General features: G+C 36.9%; 1 protein-coding gene across 2 annotated transcripts in view; it reads left to right on the forward strand.

Moving 5' to 3' along the window:
• KRIT1 (KRIT1 ankyrin repeat containing) overlaps window positions 1-15,197 on the forward strand; it is a 41,762-nt gene that overhangs the window by 17,309 nt on the left and 9,256 nt on the right. For both annotated transcript variants that reach the window (XM_073333981.1, XM_073333982.1), the window contains 8 exons: window positions 329-572; window positions 843-958; window positions 1,384-1,527; window positions 3,734-3,890; window positions 5,670-5,777; window positions 7,343-7,499; window positions 11,561-11,712; window positions 12,845-13,011. In XM_073333981.1, coding sequence (XP_073190082.1) covers window positions 329-572; window positions 843-958; window positions 1,384-1,527; window positions 3,734-3,890; window positions 5,670-5,777; window positions 7,343-7,499; window positions 11,561-11,712; window positions 12,845-13,011 — 1,245 coding nt within the window. The remainder of the gene's footprint in view (window positions 1-328; window positions 573-842; window positions 959-1,383; window positions 1,528-3,733; window positions 3,891-5,669; window positions 5,778-7,342; window positions 7,500-11,560; window positions 11,713-12,844; window positions 13,012-15,197) is intronic.

Below are 15,197 nucleotides of genomic sequence, written 5' to 3' on the forward strand. Positions count from 1 at the left end.
GAAGATAGAGTGAATGCTTGCTCTAAGTCATGCCCCACAATGCATATGTGGGTGGCAAAATCTTACCACAGCAAAAGGAGTGTGTGACTGGCCCTATGTTTCTCCCCAGCTTAACCTAAACAGGGGGCAGGTCCCTCCCTCTGTGTCAGTAAAAGCACTCCTTAGAGTCAGAGGAGCAATTCATGTAATCAATTTAGTGCCTGATTCTGTAGCCTCTTCATGCACACAACCACCTTTGACTTCCCCAAAAGTGGTGTACCCAGTGTGGCTAAAGAATTAGTCCTTTATCTTCAAAATACTAGTGTTACTTTTCCATTCTGTTCTGCAGGTGGTTAGATGAACGACATACACAGTCTCATTCCATCCCAGCTTTATTCAGACCATCTCCTCTTGAGAGGATTAAAACTAATGTCACAAACCCTGCATATGCTATTGAACCTGGGCAAACGGAGAGCTCTCTACACATGGGATACACTGCATTAGAAATAAAGAGCAAAATGTTGGCGCTGGAGAAAGCAGATGTGTGTATCTACAACCCTTTGTTCGGGTCAGATCTTCAGTATACCAACAGGGTAAGAGTTTGGTAATATGAACTATATTTTAGTTGTGAAAGGGATTTGATAATCATGTACTGAACTTTAACATAGGTTTTCTCAGTGCAATGCTTGTGGCCTGATTTGATTTTCAAATGTGTGAATTTGAAAATCTGTCCCCTTAATAGCAACAAGTTACTGTGTTTACATTGGGTCCAACAGAACATACAAGTCATTGCGATTGGTTTGTTGAAGTCTCAATGAGAAGTTTTTCAGACTTTTTTTTTTAATATTATGTTGTCTTCCTAGGTTGATAAAGTGGTTATAAATCCATATTTTGGTCTTGGAGCTCCAGACTATTCAAAGATTCAGATTCCAAAACGAGAAAAGTGGCAACGCAGCATGAGCAGTGTCATGGAAGACAAGTATTGTGTTACATTTATATAATTATATTTTTATATTACTTATTCATATTACAGTAGTGTCTAAGGCCCCATTCAGGAAGCAGGGCCCCATTGCCCTAGGGACTGCACAAAGACTTATATAAAAAGTAATCCCCAAAGTACTTGCAGCAGAACACAACAGATTGGTGAAACAAACAAATGTAAGGTGGAATATGGGGAAGGAGTGGAACAGTTGGAGGACGAGGCAACATTAAAGTGCGTGTTTCGTAGCGTGATGAATATTAGTCATGGCTGGCCATCTGTCTACCTAAGTTCTAATTGTATAAACATTTTAGCTGCTTGTGCTTTGTGCACATCATTAGATACCCATTTTTATATTTCTTTATGTTTGATTGTTGAAATACAAGTGAGTTGCATCTTTTTCATATTTTGGTTTTGATTACTAGAGAGCGCCAGTGGGTAGATGATTTCCCTCTTCATCGCAGTGCTTGTGAAGGAGACTCCGAATTACTGAGTCGCCTTCTAGATGACAACTTTTCAGTCAACCAGTTAGACAGTGACCATTGGGCACCTATCCATTATGCGTGCTGGTGAGTATTTTTGCCAAGTGAATATATTTACGTCTGAAAACCTGTACCACTAAGCACTTGTGTGGTTTAAAATAGTAATTAAATGCCAGGAAATCCGAACTCTAGCATTTTAGTAATCATTTGTTCTTAGAGTTAATATTAAAAAAAAATGTTGAAAGAGAAATTAAACCTCATGCTTCAAGGTTTAAGCTGATCTCTGACTAAAAGGTTTAGAAGGTGGAGAACTAATGGGACATTGTCCTACATCAGCCTAATGCTAGTTTTCTTGTACCCTCCTCTGAAATATTTGGTAGTGGCCCCTATCAGAGACACTGTACTGGACTAGATGGACCATAGGTCTGATCCAGAATACCAATTCCTATGTAGCCCAAAATTTAGATTTTATTAAAACAAATATTACAAACTCTCAGACTAATAAAAATGTTTCAATATTTTCTTAAATTCCAGTGAAAATACTTATTCGTTAATCTTTAACTTAATCAAATCATTCTTCTGCAAATATTACAATACTGAGAATTTGAAAGTGAAACTGACATATGAACAAAAGTGAAACTGATTTAATTGATTTTTGTCTTTGTTGAGACAAATGCAGAAAGATAATCACATAAATGATGCAAAATAAACTGGATTTTTAAAATCTTTTTGATTTTAATGTCATGCGTGGGAACCCTTAGATAGAATGTGGTATAGAAGTGAAGAGCATTATTGTTAAACAATGGCTTGATTATTCCATTTTGAAAGTACACAGATAGCAAGAACTTTAAATAATATTTTCCTTTATTTTTTGTTATTTCAGTGTTTACTTCTGGTTCTATACAGTGTTGTAACCTGGCCATTATAGATAACATTACACCAGAAGTTTCATTATAATCCTTCTTTTCACATGATCCTTACATTCTGAAAATACGTCCTTTGGATAATTATTCTTATGTGCTTTCTTAGCCCAGAGGTGAATTTTTATGGAAAATGAGGAAACATTCTTCAGCTATTTTTTTGAATTATTGATGAGTGAAAGAAATTACACTTTTTAAAGCATTATAAAATGTTTTTAGCTCACCAAAAATTCAAATGGCTTAAATGCATTTCCCACCAAACTACACATGTAAATAGTCTTTAATGAGGAGTAGGTTTATCCAGAAAAGAAGAATTTTGCTCTGCATTCCTGTAGTCTGAACTAAAATTGTTCACAAGACAGCTCTTATTCTTTGTATCATAGAATTATAGGGCTGAAAAGGACCTCAACCTTCCCTGGGCTGAGGCAGTACCCAAGTATACCTAGACCATCCCTGACTGGTGTTTTGTCTTAAAAAATCTCCAATGACAGGGATTCCATGACCTCCTTTGGAAGTCTATTCCAATACTTAACTATCATTATAGTTAGGAAGTTTTTCCTAATATCTAATCTAAATCGCCTTTGCTGCAAACTAAGTTGATGACTTCTTGTCCTGCTTTCAGTGTACATGGAGAACAATTGATCACTGTTCTCTTTTTAACATCCCTTAACATGTTTGAAGACAGAGTGTAGCAGAGCAATTATCTCCCATATCATGCATCTGGCACTCCTACTAATACATCCCAGAATGATATTTTTCTTTCTTCGCAGCTGAATCACATCTTTGGCTCATATTAAATTGGCGATCCACTATAATCCCCAGATCCTTTTCTGCAATACTACTGCTTAGTCAGTTATTCCCCAGTTTGTAGTTGCGCATTTGCTATTTCCTTCCTAAGTGTAGTAATTTGCATTTGTCTTCATTAAATTTCATCTTGTTAATTTCAGACCAATTCTCCTATTTATCAAGATCATATTGAATTCTAATCCTGTCCTCCAAAGTGCTTGCAACCCCTCCCAAAATGGTGTCTTCTGCAAATTTTATAAGCATATTCTCCACTCGATTATTCAAGTAATTTAATGAAAATATTGAATAAGTTATTGGTCCCACAACAGACCCCTACAGGATCCCACGGGAAACACCCTCACAGTTTGAGAGCAAATCATTGATAAGTATTCTTTGAGTATGATTTTTAAGCCAATTATGAATCAACATTATAGTAATTGCATCCAGACCACATTTCCCTATTCTAAATATGCCATATGTCTAAAACATTCAGGAATATCTCTGAAAGCATCTGAAATAGGTTTTTTTAAAAAAAACCTTGTTGTGTTCTTTGTTGTGGCCATTTCTGCTTTTAATCTCTCTTGTAGGTATGGAAAAGTTGAAGCCACTCGAATGTTGCTGGAGAAAGGGAAATGTAATCCAAACCTACTGAATGGACAACTTAGCTCTCCTCTTCATTTTGCTGCTGGAGGAGGACATGCTGAAATTGTGAAAATTCTTCTAAACCATCTGGAAATTGACAGAGTAAGATACCTTTGTAACTGGAATGATAGTCTTACCTACAGTTGCATCATACACTTACAATATCTCTCATATATTATATGTCTCCAGTTCCCAAGGTAAAAACAAATAAATATAGTTTCAGTTCTTAATTGTCTCTAAATTAAATAAAAAAGGACATAAGTTTTAAACTCCCAAATTCCAATTGTACAATTATCATAGAAACTCCATCTTAAAACTTATTCTGCCCCAAACATCCAGACTGATTTATAGTTGCCCCCTTTGTTAACTGTACTTTAACTGGATTTTACTAGAGATTTTAGTTGAAACTCTCAGTATCTTTTTGTAAAGTTCCTATTCATTATCAAGAAGTAAATTCCTCAGCCTCTGGGTTTTGCTTGAATTGCACATTTCTATTACTTGTCTAGTTAATAATCTTTTTTTTGTTTATTGCTATCGCATCGATATGCTCCAGTCAGGGCTGGGCTGCATTTTTCTAGGTGCTCTGTAAAAACACACAAAGAGATAGTGCCTGGCCCTATAAGAGCTTATAGTCAAAAAAGCCAAGAAGTAGATAAAGAGGAACAGAGCAGGATACATCCAAGTACAAACAAAGTGATCACACTTATAAGAGACATGTGGTGTTAGTTCCTCTCTTTTCTGCAGCATACAAAAGGTAGAGAGAGGGAAGCAATCAAATTCTGCACAGTTTTTGTATAGATTTGCTGTATATACATACTGTGTCCAATAACAAATGAACATAGTGTGATGAAAATGTATGGATAGAAAATACATTATAGGACTGAAGTTATAACCTCATCAAATGGGGCAGTAGTTTTGGTTGTTAGTTATATTACATTTAATTTACTGATAAGTAGTAATTTGTATATAAAAGGAAGTATTTCTTCACACAATGCAGTCACCCTGTGGAACTCCTTGCCAGAGGATGTTGTGAAAGCCAAGACCATAACAGGGTTCAAAAAGGAACTAGATAAATTCATGAAGGATAGGTCCATCAATGGTTATTAGCCAGGATGGGCAGGAATGGTGTCCCTAGCCTTTGTTTGCCAGAAGCTGGGAATGAGTGACAGGGGATGGATCACTTGACGATTACCTGTTCTGTTCATTCCCTCTGGGGCACCTGGCACTGGCCACTGTCAGAAGACAGGATACTGGGCAAGATGGACCTTTGGTCTGATCCAGTAGGGCCATTTTTATGTTCTTATGTATGGGAACTTCAAACCCCCCTCTCCACCATCAGCACAACCACGGAAGATCTATGACTATGCATTTTACTCTATATGTAGAATATATGTCAGAATGCACAGTAGCACAAAATTAGAATAATAAAATTCTATTTTAAATGGAGTCAAATTGGTGCTTATGTAATAAATGGCTGACAGTGCTGACTAGAATAAGATTTAGTTTAAGCAAGCTCTATGCAAAGGTTTTCATACAACTCTGTCAACACACCTCAATCTTGGCCTGCAAACATACCTGCTCTTCCTGTTTTCCTGTGGAGACGCTGCCAGAAACAGACAGAATAAACAAAGAAGTACAAATAATGAAAAGTATTTAAACAATCAAACTTCTGAACAAGGGAAGATTTTAATTAATATTCTTGAAAATCCCAGGTATTTGCGCTCACAAAAGCTTATGCTCTAATAAATTTGTTAGTCTCTAAGGTGCCACAAGTACTCCTTTTCTTTTTCCAGGTATTTTAGTTATCTTCAAAACTTGTTAACGTTTTCCTTTCTAGATTGAAAACTATATTTATGCCAGTCTTTCTGTTCATATTTGTAGCACATTACTGATCAACAAGGAAGATCCCCATTGAATGTCTGCGAAAAGAGCAAACAAAATGATTGGGAAGAAACAGCAAAACTGCTGAAGGAAGCCATAAATAAACCTGTATGTGTTTACCTTTTAAACAGTTTAGTAGTCCTATTTTAAAGTCTTAAAAAATGTATTCAGAGTGGAAAACCAAGACGTGATCAGTCCACATATAGCAACGACAGTCTACAGGACACATACTCTGCATATATTTAGATTTTTGGTGTGAACTATGAAAAATCATGCATTTGTCATTTTAAATGTTTGCATCTTATACTTATGGCTCTACAGCTGTGTACAAGATTTTAAAATGTAATTTTTGATTTCTGGAGGTATAAAATAGCACAAATTCTACTGCCACTACTGATCATTCTACCACTGTTTTCTTTTGTAGGTATACCAGCGTTTTATATATTGATACAGTGCTGATATGTTGTTTTTAAGCACATTTTCATTTGACTTTCATGTTGTTGAAGAAGGAACTGATCCCTCTCATTTTCCCTTATACAGCAGTTGTTGTATGCTCTGAGCATAATAGATGTTATTGCCTTCTTATATAATCAGATTAATATAGTAAAACTAAATGTTTGGTAATTGAAGTTACTACAGTAAAAGTGGGAGGAAATGCTATAGTTAAGATTGCAAAATGTTTTCCATTCTAACCTCATTTTCAGTCAATGATAATTTTCCAAGACATTCACCTTTCTGACTAAAAGTTTCCAGGGTTGGTCTCTGAATCTTTTTGGGAAAGACTGAGCAGAGGAGAGATGGGGAAATACACTGCTATTATAATAAACGTTTGCAACTTTTTTTAAAAACAGCTAAAGCATTGAAACAAGTAGAGATAAGATGTTTAAGCCCTCAATTCAGCTTGGTACTTAAGCACATGAATTGTCCCATTGACTTAAATGGGATTATTTATGGCATACATAAAGTTAGTCACGTGCTTAAAGCATGGCTGTAATGAGACATGTTCTGCACCCACAATCCATTGAAGTTAATGGGAGTTTTGAGTAAAAATTATTAGTAGTAGTGCCTAAAGGTCTCAAGTAGATGGGGATCACCTTGTGCTAGGAGCTGTACAAACATATAATAAATTAAGGCCTTTGCCCCCAAAGAGTTTATGGCCTAAAAGATGAGACTTAAAGGATAAGTGAAACAAACAAGAGGGATGGAGGGAGGAAAAGGTAACGATAAGATGTTTGAATATGAATTATGCACACAACTAGTTTATATTAAATCAGTAGTAGTAATCACACTACATGCATATGGCAGGATATACGTAGGCACTTAGCCGCAGATTTTTGAAGGTATTTATGCATTGTTCTGCTCAGCATTGCAACACCTAAATACCTTTAAAAATCTGCATCTTAGCTACTATGGTAATGGGCATGGTATAGAAATGTAGAGAGAGACAATGCTATATGGGTCTCAGAGGCCCCACAGATCTGTGAAGGGTGTTCTGATCCAAGATAAATATAAAATAATTCTGCACAATTATTTCTCTCAAAATGTAAATGCTACTAAATTGGATTAAAAATTGATGTTTGTGGAAGTGAAAGCAATAGAAGAGTGAGATTTTAAACTTATGACTAATTTGTCCCCATTTATTTTAATGATATTTTTATATATTTTTGCCACAGTATGAAAAGGTACGGATTTATCGAATGGATGGGTCATATCGTTCTGTTGAATTGAAACATGGAAACAATACTACTGTACAGCAGATAATGGAAGGAATGCGTCTGTCTCAAGAAACACAGCAGTACTTCACTATTTGGATTTGTTCTGAGAACCTTAGTAAGTAGTTAGAGAACTTACAACATTGTTGGACTTAATTGTTTTGGGTTTTGTTTTTTTACATTTATTTTTGTAAATGTCTTGCTAAAGTAAAAAAGCACCCAAGCAAGACTGGTAGACCAAACAATAAACTTGCTGGCTTTCTTTAGTCATACACATTGTCCCGTCATTTTCTGCACTGCTGAGCCATTCTGGAGACCTTTAAAAAATTTTTGAGAATTTTGTTCAACTGTAGTGCAGAGAGGCAACTGCGAAAAACCTAGACATGATTAGGTTGATAGAGAGTTGGCTGTTAGTTAGATGAGACTTCAGAGTTGAGCAATGTTGAGTTATTGCGGGTTTTGGGGGTATGCTGGGGTTTTTTTAATACCTAGAAAAAAAATTCTTTAAAAACACACTTTTTTCAATAGCTCAGATTGGGTGCTTGTCATGCACGTTTTTTAAAATAGTGGTTCTCACTGGAAAGAAGGGGAAAGATTGTGGACCGTGAAATATCTTACAGTTCTGTAATACAAACTGTGGGAAAATCATCTTGAATGCCTTCTGGAACTTTAAACCATTGAGATCAGTGGAGCTGCTGCAGTAGTCTGCCTGGCCACCCTCCACAAAGAGAACTAGCTGTAGATGCCTGAAGAGACAACACAGGACTTCTGTGGGAGCTGCTGGATGCCTAATGCTTTTGACAGTCATGTCACTTAAGGTGCCTAAGTATGGACTTTGCAGCCTGGTTTGAGGCACCCACTCTTAAAATCTTTGCCTGCAAGTATAGGACCAAATCCTTCCAACCTTGCTCACATAACTCATATATGCAACTTAATCAACTTCAGTGGAATTATTCATATGAGTAATAATTAAAGGATTGGACTTATGTTATCTATGCATATGTTGCGTTAATTATTTAAGATTGTAAACAGTTTGTAATTTTTAAAGCATTCTAGTTTATCCCTGTAAGCCAGTGGGCCATCTCACCAGCCAGTGCATCAAAAGAACTCTCAGCAGCCACAGGATTTCAGTACCTTTTTTTTCAGACACTGAATTTTTTATTTCTCTCAAATAAAACAACATAATTTCCAGATGTAAATCATGGCCTTTTCCCTGGCCCGTTGTCTATTGTAGAAGCTATTACTCCCTGCAGCTCTCACTTCTCAGGTCCTCTGCCTGGGTGTTAATTCAAGTATGTCTGCTCCCTTCTGCTGCAGCTTTCCTCTCTGCACTTAGTTTCAGTCTTCTACCATATGATCCCTGGACTTTATTCCCTTCACGTGGGAAGGTGAGCTGAGCCTGGCACAGAGTGCAGCTGAGTCCCATCCCCCTTAAAGGGCTTCCTCACCCTGTGACAGTCCTTAGTGCATACTTACTTTCCTGATTCTAGCATTATGTACTATGAGGTACTTTTTATGACTATTTAGTCTGCTTAAATGTGTAACTAAGGTAAATTTGATTACCTCAATTTATTTCATATGTTTAATAAATTCATGTAATCAGAGTTGCACTAACTTTTCTTTAAAATTTTATACAAGTTCTCAGCTATATTTAGCACAGGAAGCATCCTTATTCCTGTTGCTAGCTTTTTCATACAATTCAAGACTCCTCTTGGATTAAAGTCAGACGTATGGTATATATCTTTGTAATTCTTTTTCTTCAGCAACATTCATGCCACCTCTTTCCAACCGGATTTCAAAAAAATAGGTAGAAACGTGCATAAGCTGTAATCAGTCATGGTTACGCCTACTTGTCAGAAAAGGCTGTAAACAGCATTCCTGTGACAAGGTTGCTATGGGGCTCATTTGTAACGCCAGTTAAATGTGAGAAACTGTCATTATGATTTCAACAGCTTCAAATTGGGTTAGACGCCCTGCTGGTGGTAATGTAAGGAAAAAAGCTGCGCATTAAGAATTCAACACTCCAGTGCTGCTTTCTTTTATATATCTGGAATTTAAAATACAATGAGCGTGTGTTTATAGTTGAAATTGTTTTAAATAATGCTTTTCTTCAGTTTTTCTGTCTGACCATTTTCTCCTAGTTTCACCACTGTTACTTAACTTCCCGTTATGCACAACCAGTAGAGAACCATATGGGCCCACCAGCAGACATACAAATGCAGAGCTACAGTCTTTGAGATGAAAGGAGCCTGGCTGAATGATGATTTCGTGATGCTTGTGTCCCTTTTAGACCAAATAAAAATTGATTTTTTTGGTTCTCTCGCATTTCTGAAAAAATGTGGGGAAAATATCAGTTTGGGTGAAACAAAATTTGAAAATTCAAAAAATTTCAGCAAACTGAAAGAGTCACTTTTGGATTGAGCAAGATGTTTAGTTCAACCCAAAACATTGTGTTTCTGGGCATAATAAAAGTGCTAGATTCATAAAATAGGGGAGAAAAAAGGAGATGGTAGTGCCTCTGTGATGAGCTTTAGCCCAATGATTAGTGCACTTACCTGGGATGTGAGACACCTGAGTTCAGATCCCCCCACCTCTGCCTAAAGTGGAGAAGGGAATTGAACTTGGCTCTCCTACATTATAGGAGAGTCCCCTAGCCACTGGGCTGTAGGATATTCTAATGTGGGTCTCTCTCAGTCTTTCCTGTTGAAGCTGTTCCACTGTGCATAAATAATTAGTCATTGGAGAAGGAACATGAACTTGCATTTCCCAGATGAGTGTGCTGATCATAGAGTCATTTCGCATGCTCTCTCTCTCTCTGGCCCAGTGACTGTTTGTTTGTTTATACCAAGTGGAACAGCTAGTTTCCAAAAATTTAAACACCCAGTCCTTACCTTCTGAGTGTGTGTTCCATCTTATTTTGCCCAAAATACTGAGATGTTTTATTTTCTGTACAGGGAAATATTACTGATTTGTTAATTTTTTGTTACCAACAAGTAATTCTATGAAACATTCATAATTTTCCAAATTAGACTAAGAGTTTGAACTTTCAAAAAAAAAAAAAAGACTCCATGCAATGAATTCTATAGAACAGATTTAAACCAGGATGCTCTGTGAAAATACTTTGAGAAATCAGCTTCAGTTTCTGCTTGCCTATTTAAGCAACTAATGGTCATCTTACGTTAGATAATGAAAATCTAACAAGAAAACTATGATAGGGTATGATGTTTTTAATTGTAGAGGGTTTTAAATGTGGGAAGGACAAATCAGTAGCAGAATTGGGAGAAGATTTTAAGTGGGCAGTAGCTGTGCAGAAGCCAGAGAAGTCCGGGAGAGTTGAGTAGTGGGGAGCTAGAAGATAGGCAAGCAGTAGGGAGATCATGATGGAAAGGAGGATAGGAAAATGGGTTGCCTGAATGTAGCTGCTGCTGTGTGCTGGTTGGCACAAGGATCTAGATCTGTAGCTCAGCCTCCATAAGAGTAGGGAAGCAGGAAAAACTGCATGGTTACAACATGTTGGGATCATGATGCTTTACAGACCATAGAAAGGGCACAGCCTCTATCCTGAAACTATTACAGTTTATAAAATGGCAAATATGTTTCTAAAACAAACCAAAGATATATTTTCCTGTCAAGACTTGAGTACTGGGCTCTTATTTCTCCTAAAATAACTGTAACAATCACTAGCTGATACAATCATTAAAGCCTAGTAGTTAATGTAGTTCCTTACCCCAAATTGGGCATTTGTGATTCCACAGGCACTTGCAGAAGGAACCGATTCAGAAGCAATAAGAGGAAATTATTTAAAATGTTTTATTTGATGTGGTGTTTTGGCCTAATCCTGCAGTCCTTACCGCAGCCTTTTACTTGTAGTTTTAAGGTTCACCCATGTGTTTCATTACAAACTTAAATTTTTAACGTGACTTAATTTTTAAAAATAATTTCAGTTCACTTTTGAGAAGCTGAACATAATTCTAGCATGCATTTTATATTATTGATGTGGCCTCTGCTGTGATAAATTTGTCACCATGTTTGTGACCTTTTACATATGTTAAAAAGAAAACAGTTTTTTGTTTGAGAAGTGAATTCTCAGTTCTAACGTTTTCGTATAGTGTTAATTTGAGCATCTATGTGCTTGAGTCCCCTGTTTGTTATTTTAAATGAAAAGTTGTTATTTTCCAGGCCTCCAGCTGAAGCCATATCACAAACCTTTGCAGCATGTTCGTGACTGGCCTGAAATACTCACTGAACTGACAAACTTGGATCCTCAAAGGGAAACTCCACAGCTTTTCCTGAGGAGGGACGTGAGACTTCCTTTGGAGGTTGAAAAAAAGGTCTGCATTAAAGTGCTAATATCAAATACAGGTGCAGAAACAGAAACCTTTATCAGCTGGCAGTATGTTAATTAGAATGTCAATCTGTTAGTATGTTTTAGAATTTAAATAAATTTTGGGACCCTCTTCCCATCTGACAAATAAGAAAGGGAAGGATGTTGCAAACTACGGATTCAGAACCCATGACTTTAGATCAAATTTAAACCTGTTAGAAAACATTAATAGGTATAAGAGTAACTGTCAATTAAAGTGATTTGTTCCTCTGCCTGTGTGCATGTAGGGCCTAATCCAACTCGCACTGAAGATTAAGGAAAGAGTCCTGTTGTTTTTATAGGAGTTAGATCAAGCCTGTAATTCCTGTTAATAGTTGTGGGACAGGACAATGGTAGAATAGGCCTCTGACTTTTTACAATTCTAAGGTTTATTCTCCTTTTATTTTTGAAATTGCAGAAAATTACTTACATTCCAAACAAATGTGTTGTAAATAATAATAATAAAATAGTACTAAGCGAGCTCCTATAAACAGCAGTTTCTCTTAAATGCTATTCCTTCAATAAAATAAAGACTTGTCCGAGTATACTCCTAAGCAATTAAACTTAATCACAAAACAGCCAATATTGTTTATGGATTGGAACCTTAGTTAAGCCAATCAGATTTTCCTCCAGTCCTGCCCACTTTCTAGTGACCAGATTCTGGCACCCTTACTCATTCTGAGTAATCTTCTTCTTACAAATAGTTCATTGATATCTGTGAGATTACTCTCAGAGAAAGGTGGTGCTAATTGGCAAGAGAAAGGGTGGTAGAAACTGGTCGTATAGAGTGAGAAAATAGATTTTTTTTGACAACAGTGTAAAATGTTTTTTGGCTTGTATGGGTTTGATGTGATTTTGATTTGGTATAGTGTGATATTCAGTTGTAATTTATGTATATTAGATCAGTATGAATGTGTAATTCAGAAAATGGAAATACTTGCATATCAATATTTTTGAATCATAGCATTTATTCTTCTTCTAGACCAAATAAAATACACATTTCAGTTAAACAAGATCATATCTTTGTTTCCTATAGAATCAGAGAAAAGTTATACTTAGTTTATAAAACAAAAATATTTAAAATTTATGTTTTTAAACAGATTGAGGATCCACTGGCTATTCTTATCCTGTTTGACGAAGCCAGATATAATTTGCTGAAAGGCTTCTATACTTCACCTGATGCCAAACTGATCACACTGGCAAGTCTGCTTCTACAAATAGTCTACGGAAATTATGAGAGTAAGAAACACAAACAAGGTTTCCTAAAGTGAGTATTTAAACTGAAAATGTTTTATTTTTAATATGAAATGTTTAATATAAACTGTTCCAACTATTTCCAAGTAAACTGCAGGTGTGTTGTATTAACTAGAAATTAAACACACTCATTGAGCTTCAGTATGTGGGGTACAGCTTCAGAACTGTGCACGTTAGTCCAGCCACTTAATTCACATATCAATAATGTGAGCTGTGCATCAAATCCTCTGTGTCTGGGATTGAAAGTGTATCCTGTGTGACTAGTTTGCAAAACTTAAGGGCGAGAGGACTTTGTTTTTCAGTGGGTATGTTATCATTTAAAAGAACAAAAATTTTAGTCAATTTTATTAATTGCTGCTAAACAGTATCACATTCTTGTAACATTGAGCTGTGGTTTTAGTGGTGATGAGGCAGCTATTGTATAACCCATTATACAAGAAACTGATTTCCCATTCATGTTGACTATGGCAACTTCCGATGTATACCAAGGGGGTGAGGGCCTGATCCTGCAAATCCTTATTCATGCGAATAGTGCTACTGAAGTGAATAGGACTATTTGCATGTGTAAGGATTCCACACAGGAATAAGAGTTTACAGGATTAGGACCTAAGAATAGCACCTTTTTGAACAAAATTATTTAGAATGTGCAGAAAAAGAAACCCATTGCTGTATGCTATACACCTCTACCCCGATATAACGCAACCCAATATCACACGAATTTGGATATAACGTGGTAAAGCAGCACTCTGGGGGGTGGAGCTGCGCGCTCCAGCAGATCAGCGCATCAGCCTGTCTGGCTTCGCCACGCTGCTCTGAGCAGCATATTAAGGGTGCCGGGCCAGAGGGTTGGATAAGGGGCAGAGGGTTTCGGGGGGGCGGTCAGGGACAGGGAGCTGAGGGGGGGGAGGTTGGATGGGTCAGGGATTCTGAGGGGTCACTCAGGGGGCGGGAAATGACTATTAATAACGGAAATGCTTGAGGCCAAAGCAAGTTCGATATAATGCGGTTTCACCTGTAACGCAGTAAGATTCTTTTTTTTGGCTCCCAAGGACCGCATTATATCGGGGTAGAGGTGTATATACAGATTATGCAAAGAAGTTTGAATACAGACTTTAGATATCTTTTAAAAATTGGGAGGCAGATCCTACTGATTAAGATAGCAAGGAACATAAACTGTGGCAAGTCAAGTGTAAAGTATAATGAGGCAGGCCAAAAAAGAATTTGAAGAGCAACTATCAAAAGACACCAAAAAACAGCAATTTTTTAAAAAGTACATCAGAAGCGGGAAGCCTGCCAAACAATCGGAGGGGGCCACTGGATGATCAAAGTGCTACAGGAGCACTCAAGGAATTTATACGGCTGTTACGGAGAAGTTAAATGAATTCTTTGCATCGGTCTTCATTGTAGAGGATGTGAGGGAAAGTCCCACATCTTAGACATTCTTTTTAGGTGACAGATATGAGGAACTGTCCCAGATTGAGGTGTCAATAGAGGAGGTTTTGGAAGAAATTGATCAATTAAACAGTCGTAAGTCACCAGGACCAGATGGTATTCACCCAAGAGTTCTGAAGGAATTCAAATATGAAATTGTAGAATTACTAACTGGTATGTAACCTGTTGCTTAAATAAGCCTCTGTACCAGCTGAATGGTGAATAACTAATGTAACCGATTTAAAAAAAAAAAAAAAAAAAAGGCTCCAGAGGCAATCCTGGCAATTACAGGTCAGTAAGCCTAACTTAAGTACCAGATAAATTGGTTGAAATGATAGTAAAGAATAGAATTATCAGACACTTAGATGAACATAATATGTTGGGTAAGAGTCTATCCAGCTTTTGTAAAGGGAAATCATGCCTTGCCACTCTATTAGAATTCTTTGAGAGGGTCAACAAACGTGGACCAATGGATATAGTGTACTTGGACTTTCAGAAAGCCTTTGACAAGGACCCTCACCAATGACTTTTAAGCAAAGTAGGCTGTTATCAGATAAGAGGGAAGGTCAGCTCATGGATCAGTAACTGGTTAAAATATAAGATCCAAAGAGTAAGAATAAAAGGTCAGTTTTCACAGTGGAGAGAGGTAAATAGCAGGGTCCCCCAACAATATGTATTGGGACTAGTGCTATTCAACATTTTCATAAATGATCTGGAAAAACGGGTAAGCAGTGAGGTGGGAAAGTTTCCAAACGATATAAATTTACT

The sequence above is a fragment of the Lepidochelys kempii genome, chromosome 2 (assembly GCF_965140265.1).
Source record: "Lepidochelys kempii isolate rLepKem1 chromosome 2, rLepKem1.hap2, whole genome shotgun sequence".
In the NCBI taxonomy this organism is placed as follows: Eukaryota; Metazoa; Chordata; order Testudines; family Cheloniidae; genus Lepidochelys; species Lepidochelys kempii.